Below are 18,505 nucleotides of genomic sequence, written 5' to 3'. Positions count from 1 at the left end.
TAGTTGGGATCAAGTACAAGCTACTGCTTTATTATTACACAGAAAAAGGAAAACAAATATGAATTATTTGGATTAAATGGAGTCTATAGAAGTTGGGCTTTCCATAATTTGGATCTTTCTGGATAACGGATCCCATACCTGTACTTGGTATAATTAATCCTTATTGGAGGCAAAATCAGCCTATTGGGTTTATTTAATGTTTACATGATTTTCTAGAAGACTTAAGGTATGAAGATCCAAATTACAAAAAGATCCCTTATCCGGAATAGCCCAGGTCCTGAATTTTTGGATAATAGGTCCCATACCTGTACTAAATAAATATAAATATTTTGGAAATAAAACATTGTATACATATATGTAGTCACAATACGCTTGTTACTGATGCAACTTTGAAAGCTGCTTCTCTTGGAATTCCAGACATAGTTTTCTGTCTTATTATGAAGCTTTGTCTCCATCTCGTGACAAAAGGAAAAAAAGAAGAAAAGGATTGCAACATTCTCCAAGGGCGGGCTCAAAATTGCGCATGCTCCAATCATGCCTATAAAGCGTATGTTTTCTAAAGAAAGGCTTAAAGCACAGCAAAGAGCGGTCAGTACAGTACAGTACAGAGCAGAGGTGAGTACTACATAGGAAACTATAAGTCATTCTGGGGCAAAGTGCTGTTTTTCTTTGTGTTTCAGGAATATCTGTAGAAATAAGTCAACTCAACTGGACTTGCTGTGTTTTTCTTGAAGACGTTTCATCCGACTGGCTTTCTCAATTCTGAATTCTGACGACTGGTGAAACGTCTTCAAGAAAAACACAGCAAGTCCAGTTGAGTTGACTTATTTCTACAGATATACCATGACCTGGATGAGTGAGAATCTTCACAAACATGTTTCAGGAATATTTCTGCTGGAAATGCCACCTGTCTGCCTTTCTTGATTGAGACTAAAACCCCAAAAATGCATGAAAATAGTTTATAGTTTGCAGGCAGTGCATGTCAGACAAATACATCTCTTTCAGGCAGCATAGAGAGATGGCATCTCACTCAACTAAGTATCAATTGAAGATAACTTTACCTTTTAAAGGTGGTGCGTGGGATTAGAATATCTTAATATGTTGATACGAAAAATGGTCCCTTATGTCGCACTCTTGTAAGTTTCTTCTTAATGAAATATAATAATCATGAATTAATTAAATGATTATTGGAGTAAATTGATTTAAATTAATTGAGTTTTTTTTTATTTCATCAAACAATATATATATAAAATTATGTACAAAATTCATTTATCAAATTTCATATGTAGCAATCAATTTATAGCATTAAATGCATGTTTTAATAAAAAGGAATGATCTAACTTCAGATATATAAAAATGATTAAAAGGAGTGGATCTGACTTCTGTCAGTATTCAATCTTTGTATAGGAGAAAAGAAAGAAAGTATCCCTGTCTTTTTGATCAGAAAAAACACACAAAAAGTTATATATTATCACTATGTAATTTGATTTCAGTTAAACCATTTAATCTCGTGATTCTATATCTGTTGGTTCCCCCCTTAATAATTTGTCCCACAAAGTGCTAGTGCTTAACCTTAATTAAATAGCATTAAATAGAGTAAAACTAAGACACAATTGGTTTTTCTTTTAAATATTGTATATACTTTGTAATTTCTAACTCATGAACAATTCATTTAACATTAATTGATAAACTAAAAATTAACTAAAACACCAATAAGGGTGATAAAGTGCCACCAGATTGTGATCAATTCACTTATGAATCAATTAAAGTGCAATTGTTAATATCTCTGATTCCAAGAAAAGGTAAGAAAAGGAAATTGGTAGGTGGGTGGAGAAGTCCCGTATTTTCTAGCTGATTGTTATTAACTGCGGGACCCCACAAAGAAAGAGAAGTCAGTGCTTCACACAAATTCCAGAGCACTTGTAGTGAAAACAGTAAAACAAGAATGCAGATAAGCAAGCCTTGAAAAAACAATTTTGCGAAACTATTTCTCACTGGTTTATAAAATTTTAAATAAAACCTTGGGGGGTTCTCTTAAAAAAACTTTTTATAGTGATCTGGGCGCTTTTCTTAGCCCAGAATAAGGAGATTGCTTATCTGCATTCTCGTTTTACTGTTTTCACCATAAGTGCTCTGGAATTTGTGTGTTTTTTAGAAAAGATTCTCAATCAAGCTTCTCAATCCAGTTAGTTAAAATAGAATTGAGACCACAGTTCCAGAAGCACGGACTTCTCTTTCTTTGTGGGGTCCTGCAGTTAGTAAAACAATCAGCTACGGGGCATCTCCACCCATCTACCCATTTCCTTTTCTTACCTTTTCTTGGAATCAGAGATATTAACAATTGCACTTTAATTGATTCATAAGTGAATTGATCACAATCTGGTGGCACTTTATCACCCTTATTGGTGTTTTAGTTGATTTTTAGTTTATCAATTAATGTTAAATGAATTGTTCATGAGTTAGAAATTACAAAGTATATACAATATTTAAAAGAAAAATCAATTGTGTCTTAGTTTTACTCTATTTAATGCTATTTAATTAAGGTTAAGCACTAGCACTTTGTGGGACGAATTATTAAGGGGGGAACCAACAGATATAGAATCACGAGATTAAATGGTTTAACTGAAATCAAATTACATAGTGATAATATATAACTTTTTGTGTGTTTTTTCTGATCAAAAAGACGGGGATACTTTCTTTCTTTTCTCCTATACAAAAATTAAGTGCATGTTATCAGTGCGTAAATAAATATTTATTTCATCTTGATTATTGTAGCAGCAACATTGTAGCAGCAACTTGAAGCGTAAAAGTTATGAAAACCCAATAAAATATAAGTTAAATATACGGTAACTAATATGCCGTCTTCTCTGTGAAGGAGCTATGAATAAATATCTCTAAGGTGGCCATACACGAGCAGATTAAAGCTGCCGATATCCTTTAGACAAATTCAGCATCTTATCTGCCCTTGTGTTGGGGCTTCCGATGGGTCTCCCTGATCGAGGTCGAAAATCGACCTGATATCGTTCGGGCAGGTTTGATTTTTCCTGTGATCGAGGACTGCTTCGGCTAGTTGATGCGGTCCTACGACCCGTCGGCGCCTATTCTCTACATTGTAATCCGATCGTTCTGCTCTAGGGCCGAACGTTCGGATTAACCTGATATAGCTCTGTATTTGGGAAAAAGTTAACAGAGAAAGATCTGCTCATTTGGCGACCTTACCAAACGAGCGGATCTTATCATGTATGGTCGCCTTTAGGGATGGGCATATCATTTAGGTTTGGTCTGGAGCATCACATGGTCGGAAACAATCACAGCGCGACTAAATAAAGCCCTGGACTCTAAATCTTTTCCTAACAGATGATTTGGATATTCTGAAGAGAGGAGAACACTGGGCACATCAGGGCACCACTGAGGCAAGTACTTCCTTGGAACGGAGTAAATGTTATATATAGAGACTTGCTCCTACTATGATTACAGCATTGTAAGATGAAGGAAACATGGTAGAGGGATCTCTTGGGTTAGGAGTGATCTTGGAATTCTTGTGTTTACATGAGAAAGAGCTGAATTCCTTGTCTCCATTTACTGACAAACTCACAATAGATGGGTCAATATCTAATAGGCATTTTATTCAAGGCATGCATTTACTATTTTCTTCAACACAATCATTGGACCTCCTGCTTATCATATGAATCTAGTGGCATTGTCTGCCTGTATGTCTGGTAACACACATATATATATATGAAGCAGTTATATGGGAGTGAAGTGATCACAGACCTTCTCGTCTATGTCCTATAACATTGCTTCTGCATTTTCTCATAAGGCTGACCATGTTAATTACTGGGCTGATATGGGTTAAGCAGGAGAGGTTTCCATCGTGTGTTACTCCTCCTACACGAATAGCAATGACAGTTTGGGAGAAAACATTGGGTGTGGTGAGTGAGACCAGCGCCATCTTGGCCATGCTTTCTGAATGATCAACTTCAATGTCTTCGTCAAAATGTTTCACCGACACATTAAGTAAAATATTAGTCATTTCTTTCTTATGCTTCTCATCCCTCAGAAATCATTTTCTGCTCACCCAGACTTTCTGCCTTCCTTCCCTTCCTCCATTAATTGTCTGCAACTGCCACTTTAAGTCTGTACAGCAAATCTGCCCCAATCTACAGAAAACGTAGTGAGATATTCAGTCGCACCATTATCCTCTCTTGCCTGAGAACTGGGGTTTTCCGAATAATGGATCTATGTAATTTAGACCTTCATACATGGGGGGGGTTATTTATGGAAATCCGAAAATATCTGAGAATTTTCTGAAAACGACTCAAAGCAAATCTGCACTGATTTTCTTCCCCTTATTTATCAATACATTTTCCCAAACATTTCTTGTTCGGGAAAAAAAATCCTAATACAGCAATTTTTTTGGGCTTTGTCGCCGAAAACTGCAACTTTTTTCAGGTTTGATACCCAAAAACCAAGGAATTTTCGGATTATTGCAGAAACCCAGTGCAAAACAGGATATCCTCTCCCACTGACTTCTACATGAACTCAACAGGTTGGTGTACTTTTTTATTCAGACTTTTAACACCATCTGGGTTTAATAAATCCCGAAAAAAAAATCGAAATTCTTTTTTCCAGCTAAAAATTGTTTTTTACCCCTTCAAAAGGCCAATGAGAAAAATCGGACTTTAATAAATAGCCTCCTAAATCTACTAAAAAAATGATTTCAACATGAAATAAACCCAATAGGCTGGTTTTGCCTCCAATAAGAATTTCTTATATCTTAGTTGGGATCAAGTACAAGGTATTATCTTCTTATTGCAGGGCAACAATAATTTTCAAAGTTTTGAATTATTTGATTAAAATGGAGTCTATGGGAGTCTATTCTGGGCTTTCTGGATAACAGGTTTTCAGTCTCAGATTATTTATCCTGCAAAGCCCTGAGCCCAGAAATCCACCACCTTCCATCCAGACACATCTCAACTGTCTCTTCTAATTCCATACACTTTTCCTCTACTTTTTAGGTCCGGCCACAAACACATGAATCTAAACATGGTTCTCACACTGCATAATCCACTCACAATATCCGAGCAGGATCTGCTACATTAGTTAATACTACAATATCCTATGGGAAGCTGTTACAGAGCGCTGTGGCTGAATGGTAAATTAATTAAGAGACAGAACAACTGGCACTTTATTTATATTTGTATCTTTATTTTCACTTTTTGTCAGTTTATTCAAATAAGTCATTCACTGTTCTGGTTTATTAGTCGCTGATTCCACAAGACATTCTTTAGTCTAAGACTTGTAGAGCTTCATAAAGAAACCAAAGGTACTTCCTAAAGTCCCACCTAGAGAGAGGGTGGTCTCTAACAAGAGTTCTTCTTGAGGGATAGAGGACAAGTGCCTTACCTCATAACAGGCAACCATGGACTCTCCCAGACACAGAAAATAGAGGTTAAATTCTTACCTGAATGTCAGGCTCCTTTTTCTAGGTCTGGGGATCCACTGGTAGAAAAGCCATAAAGTGAAAAGCAAAAATACACAGATTATATCCTTACAGGTGACTCTATTTAGCAGCAACACAGTATGTTCTTGGTAGGTGAATTCTTAAACCTTTACATCATTGTACAAAGAGAATATTACGTATAAACCTGATGATTGGCTCTGAGTGGCTCATAAACAGGTGTCTGTACCTGGTTGGTGAAGGATAAGGAGGTTGGACAAAGCTTCGGGGAAGACCAGTTGGACTGGTTTGTTCTGTTTACATAATGGGAAGGGCACAGGGAATATTATTATTTAACTTCTACAGCTTGTAGATAAATTCTACTAAAATCTCCTCCTATTTGTGTCTGGGTGAAGGTTCTCATCTGAGTGTCAGGAAAGTGGACTTCATCCCAGTCCCTGCTTGAGTAAAGCACAAGTTGCAACTGAGAAGTGAAATAGTGCTACTGTTGTATATAATGCTTTGATCCTGATGGTGTTGCCATTGACGTTTATGCTCTGCTGGATGGTTGTTGTTTAAAATGTTAAATTCCTCTGCTGTTTCCCATTACGTGTAATTCTCCAGTGAGTGTTTCCAGGGCAAGAACAGTCAGTACTGGGGCTTTCAGGCATATAGGTGAGTATAGGGGAAATTCTACTCTGGCTGAAAAAATATTAAGGAAAACACGGTGGGGCTCGTGAGTTAATTCAAAACTGGGCAGTAACACATAGCAGCATTCCCTTGTGATAGAGGAATCTTGGTTGTTGATGGGATTTAATTACAAAAAAATATTCTGTAACAATACAGCATGAAATAAATTAGAGATGAGATATCTCCTTTTAGAAAAGTAATGTAGGGACCCATAGGATTAATGTGCCCCTATGGCTTTAAATCCCTACACTTCCTGATCTCCCTAGTTGCTGGGCAGATGCCCCTGTATCTAGTTGTAATTTAACTATCACAGTTATTGGCCAAGAGGTGTTGTGACCACTTCCTGTCACACTTTGGTATAATGAGTGAGAAGGGGTGGCGCTTCCCCTTTGGCTTCTGGTGTCTGATCCAGCTGGATGTTTCCTGAGAAGCCTTGGTGCAACAAGGCTCAGTAAAGCCACATGCCCTAGAGGGACCTGAACCTCTACAGAGATAAGTCGGGGAGCAGGGACCCCATGAATGAGGCCAGCTAGAGATAGGATACTACCTGTAATAGGAGTCTCTAGGAGAGTAAGATAGGCAGGTTAAGTAGCAAGAGCAGCTTGGCTCCAACTAGGAGGGATAACAAGGAGGTAGCTCTCCTCTCAGGCAAGACTGTATAGGGACACAGACTAATAGGGAATTAGGGCTTGTGAGTTCCCTGATCCAACGTGTGGGAATCCAGGTCAAGGTGCTGAGATCCTGAGGGTGTATCTATCCAGGTTTTACACTATCGCCTCAGGGAGTTCCACTGTGTTGTCTCTGAGGGACATGTTGTAGCCATGTCATGATTATCTGCTGGGCCTCTGTGTATTATAAGTATAAAACCTGTGGATCATTTGTCTCTGAGAAATAAACTGTTCTATTTCTGTTGTCAGAACCTCCTGGTGTCCATGTATTTTGTTTTTCATGCACAGTAGCAGATGGGAGTTGTAGTTGCACTACACCATTCCTTCATTTTTTCCATTTTCCAAAGGTCTATCCTGGTGTGTTAGAGTCCAATGTAACACATGCTCTATGCCTATAGCTGGACAATAACTCTTTTGTGCTTAAATAGCCCAAAAACTGGTTACAGACACATGACTAGGATCCAAATTCCCCTAGCAACCATGCATTGATTTGAATAAGAGACTGGAATATGAATAGGAGAGGCCTGAATAGAAAGAGGAGTAATAAAAAGTAGTAATAACAATACATTTGTAACTTTACAGAGTATTTGTGTTTGGAAAGAGTCAGAAGAAGAAGAAGGCAAATTATTAAAAATATATAAATGGCGAAGACCAATTTTCCAGTCTCATCTTGGCTATTTTGTATTTACAGATATTCCAGCAGAATGGTGCGCTATCCAGTACAGGAAGAAGGGTAAGTTCCCCTTATACTGTGCTAAAATCATCTATAATACACAAAAGCCATGAATATCCTGTAAATTATATCCTTATAAACGGTGAGTTCTGATGTCATCAGTTATAAATGGTGAGTTCTGATGTCATTTCTGTCACATGACTCACTGAAACTTGTGTATTATAATTAATAAAGTACCCCCAGTTGCAAAATATGGGAATATTATAAGTTACCTCGGAGTTCCATGACCTGTATAAACACACTCGGTCATGAAACTCCTCGGTAACTTATAATATCCTTATATTTTACAAGAGGGTGTACTTTATTCACTATATAATTGTGGGGATCAATAAGTTCCAGAGGGTACATCAGGCAGAGATTTCAGTACCATGTTCAGGAGCTGAAATGGTTTGAAAACTTGGGGGCAGATTTAGTAAGGGTCGAATAGCAAATGTGAATTTTCAATTTTTTTTAGCTGTTAATCCCCCAATTCAAATGTAAATTTGAATGTCAGATTTACAACACCTCGACCATGGAAACAGTTCTAATTCAAATATTCGCCATCTAAAACCTGCCGAGTTCATTTACAAGTCAATGGCAGAGGTCGGTTGAACTATTTGAATATGTTAATTGCCTTCCTGACAATCGAGTTTTTTTGGAGAGAAAACTCAATTCAAATTCTATTCGAATTTCTGGGTCGCGACTATTCGATCAAATATTAGACTTTTGGATTTTTTCCCATTAACCTCCCATTAGAGTTGTGAGTATATTTGAATTTATTAGAGTAAAAAAAAAATCACAGAAATTCGACCTTTGATAAATCTGCCCATTGGGGTGACGATCATCTTAGTTAGCCAATAAAGGTACCATCTTTACACCACATTGCTTATGTTTTATATCAAACGTTTTACCCTATAGGGTTCATCATCAAGTGAAAATGGGGCTGTTGCTCTTGGTTGATGGTGTAACATTTGCTATGGTTTCCTGGTGTTTCATTATCCACAGCTGAAATGCTGATCTTCAAAACAAATGTTATATTTATTTAGACAATAAACCATAAAATAAACAAGACTGAGCTCAATGAACCAAGAATGAGAAGGAAGAGTTAGAGGGATGTGATTATTAAGAAAGAAGTTTTAAATGAAATGTTAACCCAAAACATAAGTGAGTCATTTTTGCCAGTGTCTGTTCCTTTCTATTCTCTACACTGGTGGTTCAGACTCTTGATACAACGTAAGACAAGGCAGATGATTAACAGACATGTTTTTGCTGGAGACAACCAGGAGAGAAGTAAATGCTGCTTTCAACAGCAATTGTTTTTACAAATATCTTTAAAAGCACAGGAAATGTTTAATGAATGTTTAGGGATCCAATAGTGTAATGACCCTTATGGCTTCATTCCCTGCCAGTGCCTCCTTTTCCTGTTGCTGGGTTAAACCCCATGTAACATATTAAACATTATTTGCATACCCATTCCATTGGTTCTTGGTTGTAACCACTTCCTGCAGTGCTATAACAAAGTGCCTTGATGGGGGAGGCAGCGGCGTAACTACCGGGGTAGCAGGGGGTGCAATTGGGCCAGTGCCCACACCCCATCAGGGCCTCCCGGCAGCTCGCACACTGCCGATTTCCGGCCGCATCAGTCGATTTCGGGTAAAAAAAATCTGGTACTGAGGGGGGCTGGGCCCAGCCCCCCGCCAGTTACGTTACTGGGGGAGGTCCTTCCTCTTTGGCCTGTAGCTGTTGATCTGGGTGAAAGGTCCACTGAGCCTGGAGTCAACAAGGCACCAGAAGTGTTAGGGCCCTTTAGTGAAGTTGGGGTACAGGGACCCCGTGAAGGAGGTGAAGCAAATGTATAGGATAGCTCTTTTCATAGCACTTTCTAATGAGAGTGAGTCAGAGAGGCTTAGCTAGTAAGAGCAGCTCAAGCTCCATCAAGGAGAATAGAAGGGAGTAGCTCTCCCCCAGGCTCTGCTTTTACTAATATAAATAACGAAGACCAATTTTCCAGTCTCACCTTGGCTATTTTGTATTTACAAAGGATTGTGTGTAGCCCATGTCTAAATTAGCCAATTAGGGGTTGCAAAAGTATATTGGAAAGTGGCTTATAATTATGTTTTGTTTTAATAGGCAAAATGTTATTTTGGGGTTGACTTGCTCTTTAAAGGAAAACTAAATCCTAAAAATGAATGTGGCTAAAAATGCCATATTTTCTATAGTCAACTTATTGAATGAGGCTAAAGTTTGAGCTTGTCAATAGCAGCAATGATCCAGGACTTCAAACTTGTCACAGGGGGTCACCATCTTGGAAAGTGTCTGTGACACTCACATGCTCAGTGGGCTCTGATTGGCTGTTGAGAAGCTAAGCTTAGGGCTCGTCACTAATTATCCAGCAGAAAATGAGCTTCCCCTGTAATATAAGCTGATGCTACAGGTTTGCTGATTAATAAATTCTGATGCTAATTGCACTGGTTTCTGTGCTGCCATGTAGTAATTATCTGTATTAATTACTAATCAGCCTTATATTGTGACATTTCTATTCTACGTGTACTGTATATTGTGAGTGGCTCCCTAAGCTCAGTAAGTGACAGCAGCACAGAGCATGTGCAGTGAATCAGCAGAAAAGAAGATGGGGAGCTACTGGGGCATCTTTGGAGACACAGATCTTTACTGCTAAAGGGCTGTGGTTGCCTTGGGCTGGTACAGAAGCACAAAACATCATGTACAACATTTCTACCTACTTAAGCTTTAGTTCTACTTTATCTGCTGTGTTTGTGACCATGCCAAGTTCCCATTTCTCCACCATCAGACCTAACCACTGACTATGGCCTCTTTATAAATATATGGAAGAGAAGCCCTAAAATTCTAAGACTAAAGACAGATAAACGTTGGTGTGTTTATTCCTTAATAGAAATATCATCAATAAGATGACAAAGACAAGAGAGACGGTCAACCCATCTTCAGGTCTCAAAGGCCTCACCCACTCACAGCCCACAACACCTAAGAAGGCAAAGGGTTACAGAGAGGAGAATAATGAGACTTCCTACATGATCCAATCGGATACTTCTAAGCAATCATTATGGCACCAGAAACGAAATCCATTGGGAACTAAGTTGAGGAGGGGTAGGAAGAGAGCTCACAGCATTTTAAGAGGTAACTAACAAATGATAGTAAATCAGCATACATTGATCTGGCAAGGTCACAAACAATACACAAAAATAAGCCAACAATTTTATCAATTTTATGATCATAACTTTGATACGACAACCCCTGTATTTCTAAATATAATGCACTTGCATAGATACTAAATGACTAGTGAAACAGTGGACCAGGGGATGTGAATTGATCAATCCCCTCTCTATAGTATGTTTGATGGTCACAAACCAGTAGATCTTTGTCTGGGAAATTTCTGATTCTATATCCAGAATTTATTTTACATTTTATAGGATGAATAGCTAACTCTTGACATGCGTGACGGCTCTTCAGATTTACATTCTCACACATTTAAATTAATTGAGCTCACAGTTTTTTATTGTATATTATTTAATATGTTTAAGGTTCTGTATGTTGGGCCCATTTAGAAAAGGTGGGGCAGAGCACAAAAACAGATACAAGCCGCCATGTATTCACAGTTGCCTGCCTCCCTGCCAAAGTGCCTATAGATGAAAACAGAAGTATTCCTGAGGCACAACCTGGGAGAGTCAAGTGGGTATTTCCTTTCCTCATGTCCTGTATTATTTGCGTCATTCAAAGACAGTTAGTGCTGTATGTGCTCTGCATTGGATTTTCAATCCAGTGCAAGGTGAGGATCACCACTATACCCCTTACTTAATTGTTGAATGGATGAGCACAAAGACAGGTGACTATTGTGTTTGGAACATGCATAAATGCCCTTTTTTTTTTAGTGTATACTCCTATGATCTGATATGACATAGAGATTATTTAGGCAATTGTATACTTAAAATATTATTTTTATATGTACTTGCAGGTCATGCTTTATTTTGCTTTTGCATCTGTATGACTCTAATTTGTGTTACAAATGGACAATCTGAAGAGGAATGTAAGTACCTGTAAACTCGTACCTGACTCAATGTAGAGGAATAAAAGTATTTGGATTGGACTTAAAAACATGATGATTTTAATGAATTTAATTATGTTATTAGAAGGTTACAAACAGAGAAACGTTCATGCATCGCACATTTAGGGGGTTATTTACTAAACTCCGAATGCAAAAATCACAATAAATTTGTGATTTTTTTTTAGTAAAATCGGACTTTTAAAAAATCATGAATTTTTTTGGAATTTATTAAACCCAGAGGATGTAAAATTCTGAATCTGACCGGCATCTCAGACCTGTCAAGGTTGCATATAAGTCAATGGGAGATGTCCCCATTTTCTTTGATGTGCGCTGGGTTTCGTGCAATACCCCAAAGTTTTCAGTTTTCGGGTGAAAATTACGAAAAAAAATTTAAAAATCATGAAACTACGATGAAAAGGTCCGAAAAATTTGTGAAAATCTGATCATTAAAAAGTCAGATGAATTTGGATTTTGATAAAGGCCCTAAATATCTGCAAAAGGTTATACCTCTGTTTGGTCACTAGATTTCCAAGAAATCTAGCTATAGCCTAAATATCTATCTCAACTGTTGGGGGACCTGTTGTTCAAACTAAGCTCCCTTATCCCTCTGCCTTCGTTGCATCAGTCACAGGCATATCCAGTTTGGAAAAGATTGAATTTAAGTTTGAACATATTTAGGGGGTTATATACTAAACTCTGCTAGGGCTATTTGGGTCAAAACACAACATTTTCGGGGTTTTTCTTAAAAACTCAAATTCAAGATTTAGCAAAAAGTCTGAATCCATAAATCTGACATCTCTGACCTGCTGAGGCTGTGTATAAGTCAGTGGCAGAGGTCCTTATCCTATTTTGACGTTTCTGTGATCTGCCCTGGAATAAGCCAGAAAATCCAGGCTTTGTGGGCAAAATCGGAAAAATGCAAGCTTATTGGGAAAAAGTCCGAAAAAATCGAGCGATTCAGGTTTTTGCTTGATTTTATTGAGTTTTTACCTGAACTGATTAAATAAAGCTTTTTTAATAATATATAAGGTTAAATCGGGTATGCCAGTTTGGTTGTGATTTTCTTTTATTTAAAAATGAGATACATTCAGATTTTAGTAAATAGCCCTCCCCATCATTTTTAATTTTTTTTTTTTAAAAACGCAAATAAAATAGCCTGAATGTCAACAATACACTGTTCATTGACATTAATAGAAGCTAGGCTGTTTTTTTTTTTTGTAGGATGTTTTCCTTCGATTTTTTTAATTGGTTAATTGTAAAGTCGAGTTTGAAAAACTCAACTTAAAACATAAATTTAGGATTGCGTCTTTGCCGTGGCTTTGGCAAATTGAATTTGAATAAAATTGACCCTCTCTTATAACAGTTCTCAGCAGGGCCGGAACTAGGGGTAGGCAAAAGTGGCACCTGCCTAGGGTGCAACGAAAGGGGGGTGCTGGGCAGGTATCTGTCTTCAGCTTACCCCTAGTCCATGTTCGGTGCTTTCCCCCTCCTCTTTATTCCCTTCCAGCGCTCTCCCCTCCCATTCTGCTTTTTCCCATTCCTCTCCCTCCCCTCTGCCGATCTCCCCTGCCCTACCCTCCCTCTCAATTCCGGAGCGCTTCTCTTCGTTTTTTTCCCCTCCCTCTGCCCTCCCCTCCATCGCTCTGCGCATGTTTGCGCACACTGCATTGGGGGGGTGGGTGCACGGAGGGGAGCGTGCGCATGCATGCAAGCACAAAGGGGAGCGCGGTAGCCAGCTGGGTCGCCTAGGGGGCCCAGTCGGCTTGGCCCGGCACTGGTTCTCAGGTAATTGTTCTGATTCCAATGGTATACTTAGACTTATTGCCACAAAGCAAGAGATGCCTGCTGTATTCTGCCACAAAGGAAGTACAGACACATGTCACATGAGTAGCGGAAAATAGACTCAAACCCACAGTTAAAGTTACAATTTGCTTTTGGAATTTTTGGAATTTGGAATTTTTGGAATTTGGAATTTTTTCTTCTTAAAAAACTCCTCTGCTTGAGAAAAATTTGCACATTAAAATTAGGTATATGTAATGGCAGATGTTTATTTAACACTGTGCTTGTGTATGTTCATCTGCCTTCAGCTCCTGGGACATGTAGCTCTCGGGTCCCCATTTCAGATTCACCATTGGTCATTAGAAGTGTCTCCATTGGTGAGTCCTATGTAGTCAACAAACCAGAAACCTGCCCTGAATCAGCATCCTTCTTCCAAGACTTCAAAATCTGCTATTTAAACAAGACCTGTGTGAAAATCAGCGGCCCTGTTGGACATGATGGGACCTGCCCAACGCTCTATCTTGAATGTGATGAACAACAGAAAAGCCCAGCAATTGTTGTTCCGCTGATGCCTGGTAAGGGGTACATAATATACTGCAGTGTTTCTCTCATCCCCATTGGTCATCTCCTTTGTCTCAGGCTCCTAGAATATAGATTTTTACTTTCCATAAATCTATGTTATTAGTCAATCTTCCATCCTTTATCTTATTATGACCAAAGTATTTGAAAGTTCCCCCTAACATGAATTTTAGGCACATTTTAAGCACATTCTAAATGACGTATTTAGTATTTATATTATCTAGTTGTTAGGGGCCAACTTTACCTGGCAACCTGACAGTGGAGGGGAGTGAATTGTAGAGCAGAAGATAAATAAGGCCTGAATTGGAAGATTAAAAAAGTAGACAAAATGTGGTCAGTTTTGATAATAATAAGGAATACGGGGGCTTCTCCACAGTGTGATTAAAGCTAGTCAAACATATAACAGATCCAATCATTTGAACACTTATATGGTCAGACAAACTGCACTGATCTAACCATTTAGCCCCCAGGTCAACACTCTTAATTAGATTATAAAGCAGGTCTATGAAAACATGAGGAATATATCCAAAGACTAATAATGAATGGCTAGATTCAGCCAAATCCTTATTAAAGGACATGTAAATCCTACATGTTCCTACTATGTACAGTATATAAGTTGGACATATCTTCCCCACCCAAGCCACATCATTTGTACTGCATAAACCCCCTCCACTTGCCAGCACCATCACATTTTCCTAAAACAAATAGCAGCTTTCACCCGGCGGCCATTTTCCCAGTAACATTGACATCTGCAAACAGGACATGTATGTTGTTCATACCAGCAAAAACACAATGTAAAAGTGCAAGCCGTATGTCTCTGTAGGCTGATGTTATGACCATCATCTTGATAGACATCTGCTCAGGTTGAACTATCATTAGAGAACCATTATCTGACATATAATTTATATCTTGCAGTGGAGAGAAAAAAGAATGAAAGTCTTCTGAAGAACACCACACAGAACACCACAATGGCCAAGGCTGAAACCCCAGGTTTGCATTGCTTATTGTTTCATGATTTCTGAACAGAACTTTGCCAATGATCACTTTAACTTTCCCTTGCCTTGGGTTCAAAATGATTGAAATGCAGGTATAAGTTCATCAAGCAAATCGTTTACCCTTCTAAGGACTCCCAAGTATCTAGTAGGGGGGAAACATGGCCAACGTTTAATGGAAATGTTCATACTGAAAGATTTCTCATACTTTTCTACTTCTGCCATTTCTCTTGACTTCCTTCAATTCATAAAGAATCCTGACCTTCTTCTCTAGTGATGACATTTACCAGCTCAGAACTGGGAAAATCTGTCGGTGGCTAAAACAAAATTCTTTTGAAAACCGTGAAAAAATGCATGGAAATCTTCATCCCTAGTTCTGTAGAAGTTGTTGAAATGCAGTCGAATTAATGAGATTTCAGTAACATTTTATTGCTTCTCTTGAATTTCCTAGTCCTAGTTTCTCCAGTTTTTCACAGCTATTTGAAGCTTTCGAAAATCAGCAAACGTGCTGAAGTGGAGAATTCTTGAATTCTGGATTTTTTTTACAAATAGGCTCATAATTTCTGTTTGTTTTTTTCTATAGATTACCAAAAAATCCAGAGGAAACAAATGAATCGTTGATTCTACAGGGGTAATTAGATTAATCTCTGGATCAGCAAATTTTAATGTATTTTTTTTTCTGATTTGGTAAAAAAAAAAATATATTAACACATTTAATTTAAAACTTGTGATGAGCAAAATGTTTCGCCTAATTTTGCAGCGAAAATGATGCCCATAGACTCGAATTATTCAAAATCCTGTTTTATCACATTAGTCAAGCAAAATGAATTTAATTACACTATATAAATGATTTGAATCTTGTTTCCTTCAGTCTGGGAAGTCATAATTATAACAAGCAGGCAGGAGCCATTTTGTGGACACTGTTATAAAGACAAGACTTGTATCATCTCAGAATCTTGTTTGTGCACCAGAATGGGGGACCTGATGTCCATCCCCATGTCCTGGTTACACAATTAAATGGTGAAGAGAACTGGGGGAATGTGGGGAGAGCAGTGACATGTAGGAAGTGCTGAATGGAAAGTGAAAGTAATTGCCTAAGGCATAGAGGAGGGGCAGACAATATTTGATTGACAGCTGAGATTTTTAAATGAGTTTACAACAGCTATGAATGCTTTAATAAAAAATAGAAATTGGATTTCATGTTTAATTTGAAAAGTACTTTTATTATACAGCTTTTTGTGTCTGGGTGAAAGGTCCACTTTAAAAATGATCTAATTGATTGTCATGGGTAAATGCACAAGTGTAACACACTGCAATTTTGCACCATGTTAGTAAATCAGCCCCTTTCTCATTTTGATTGACCTAAATTTCTGAGGGTAAATCTAAAAACGGATCTAGTAAGCCCCTGAGCCCTTGACAAACTTACCAGACTATATATACGTATTCCACAGGCACAATGATATATAATCTTTCAATTTCAGAAAAAATGACAACAATCTACATCACTATTGGAGTCATGGCTTTTGTTGTAGTGGCTTTTGTCCTTGCAGTAGGTTTTATTGTCTACAGAAACCGTAACAGGTAAGTACCATATATTCATGTAGCTGTCAAGTCCAAATTGTCTCATGCTAGCCAGAGCCTGCAGGATGGCATAGGCAATATTTTAGAACTAAAGAGCTTATTAATACTGGTTAAAGAGAAAAATGGGAAAATTATCCACATTAGTATTTACCAACAATACTTTGGTGTATTACATTTATTTGGTGTATTTCACCTATTTAAAAAAATATGCACAGTTTATTTGAAGACTGAAAGAAAACTCCAAAAACGACACTGTTCTAGATGAAATCTACAGTGTGACATATACAGTTGGTGCTCCCACACCTCACAGTTCTACTAACCCTGTTGTATTTCCGGTAAGTCAGGGGTTTCTCCCTTTCTGGGGCAAAATGGAGAGAAATTAACGAGATATAAAAACTCTTGAGTGGATAAAATATTTTGGTAAAATATTGTCTGAAAAATTAATATAATTAGTCCTTGGCATTCAGCAGAATCCCTGAATCCTTGGTGAAAGATTTGGCCGAATATCGAACCGAATTTGAATCCTAATTTGCATATGCAAATTAGGGCCAGGAAAGGAAAATATGATGAAAGGTCATGTGATTTCCCTACCTGCCCCTAATTTACATATACAAATTAGGAGTCGGATTCGGTTCAGCCAGGCACAAGTCTTCGGCCGCATTCAAATCCTGCTGAAAAAGGCAGAATCCTGGCCGAATCCCGAACCGAATCCTGGATTTGTTGCATCCCTAGTTGAAATAGAAGTGACATGAAACAAAAACAGTTAAAATCACAATAGGTAAACAATTGTTTGTAATATGGACAGTTAATGCTGGGAATTTTATAACTACAAATTAGATCTTAGATGAAATGATTTTTAAATTTTTTCCAACTTTTTTAAACTTTGATTTCTCTAGGAGGAGACCAAACACTGCAGATTATATTCAAAACAGAAGATTGGAAACTGAGGATTCAGATGAACAGATTCCGATGACTAACCTTTCTAATAACAACGAAGCAGGAAGGAATGGACACCGTACAGCAAGTTCTAATGGAGATCTACATGTGTAGGTCCACGTGTGACCGTGGAGGCCACCGCTGAGCCGGGTGGAACTGTTGTTCAGCAATAATTATTTAAGGAGATTTTGGAAATTGAAATTGCTACTTGTGCAAAGTTTAGCTTTCCAAAACACATCCTGTAGGTACATACATATTAAACAAGGAGAAATTCATTTTAAGGGCATTTTAAAGGAAAACTATACCCCCCAAACAATGTAGGTCTCCATTAAAAGATACTGCGTAAAACAGCTCATGTGTAAAACCCTGCTTCATGTAAATGAACCATTATCATAATAATATACTTTTTTAGTAGTATGTGCCATTGGGTAATCATAAATAGAAAATTGCCATTTTAAAAAATAAGGGCCGCCCCCTGAGATCGTAGGATTCACTGTGCTCACATACAAACCACATGTAAGGTCACATGAGCCAATTAACAGACAGAGTTCTGCCTTTTGCTTCCTCACTTCTTCCTGTTACAGTTAGTGTTGTAGTATTTCTGGTCAGGTGATCTCTGAGGCAGCACAGATAGAGTCACGAAATGGTGGTTCAAGGCAAGAGATGTAAAAGGGCAATATTTATGTAAATATATATTCCAGTTTGGTAAGATTCTTTAATATGTCATTCAATTTGATATAAACTACCTGTTGCTTAAGTATTCATTTTGGGGGTATAGTTTTCCTTTAAAGTATAAACATTTTGAAGGAATTTTGTAAAGTTTCTTTAAATCAAGTTTCAATTTTCCCTTTTTATTTTCCTCCATTTAAAAAACAATTACATTACACAGTTTGCCGTTTTTGGTGTTTGTGAATTGTAGCAATGTCATAAATGGGATGAAACTGGTGAACTGAGTGAATTTTTTTGCCAGCCATGGATTCACAGGGAAATTCCCCATTTAGCCATCTGCAATTTTTTTTTTTTAGTGAAACTGCAGCAAAAATTCACAGC

At 37.8% G+C, this 18,505-nt stretch overlaps 1 protein-coding gene across 6 annotated transcripts; it reads left to right on the top strand.

Annotated features, from left to right (window-relative positions):
- Nucleotides 1-316: 316 nt before the first annotated feature.
- Nucleotides 317-17,840, top strand: LOC108696896. 6 transcript variants are annotated; one of them, XM_041569800.1, is made up of 9 exons: nucleotides 2,571-3,932; nucleotides 4,453-4,549; nucleotides 7,490-7,531; nucleotides 10,422-10,663; nucleotides 11,499-11,570; nucleotides 13,676-13,942; nucleotides 14,862-14,936; nucleotides 16,420-16,519; nucleotides 17,416-17,840. In XM_041569800.1, exons 3-9 carry the CDS (start codon nucleotides 7,503-7,505, stop codon nucleotides 17,567-17,569), a joined length of 939 nt encoding a protein of 312 aa, XP_041425734.1. In that variant the 5' UTR covers nucleotides 2,571-3,932; nucleotides 4,453-4,549; nucleotides 7,490-7,502; the 3' UTR covers nucleotides 17,570-17,840. The 6 variants fall into 6 exon arrangements, with proteins under 6 accessions (XP_018082088.1, XP_041425735.1, XP_041425734.1 ...); XM_041569799.1 differs by adding an exon at nucleotides 5,019-5,155 and having other exon boundaries at nucleotides 2,571-4,549; XM_018226599.2 differs by lacking the exons at nucleotides 2,571-3,932; nucleotides 4,453-4,549 and adding an exon at nucleotides 317-615.
- The last annotated feature ends 665 nt before the right edge of the window (nucleotides 17,841-18,505 follow it).

Source organism: Xenopus laevis, chromosome 7L (assembly GCF_017654675.1).
Source record: "Xenopus laevis strain J_2021 chromosome 7L, Xenopus_laevis_v10.1, whole genome shotgun sequence".
NCBI lineage: Eukaryota > Metazoa > Chordata > Amphibia > Anura > Pipidae > Xenopus > Xenopus laevis.
This window is presented reverse-complemented; position numbering and strand designations above follow the sequence as displayed.

Coding starts and splice junctions, on each gene's coding strand:
- LOC108696896 (XM_018226599.2), top strand. CDS start 7,503: ATGGTGCGCTATCCAGTACAGGAAGAAGG. Junction 7,532..10,421: donor TATCCAGTACAGGAAGAAGG/GTAAGTTCCCCT, acceptor ATTCCTTAATAG/AAATATCATCAATAAGATGA. Junction 11,571..13,675: donor TGGACAATCTGAAGAGGAAT/GTAAGTACCTGT, acceptor ATCTGCCTTCAG/CTCCTGGGACATGTAGCTCT.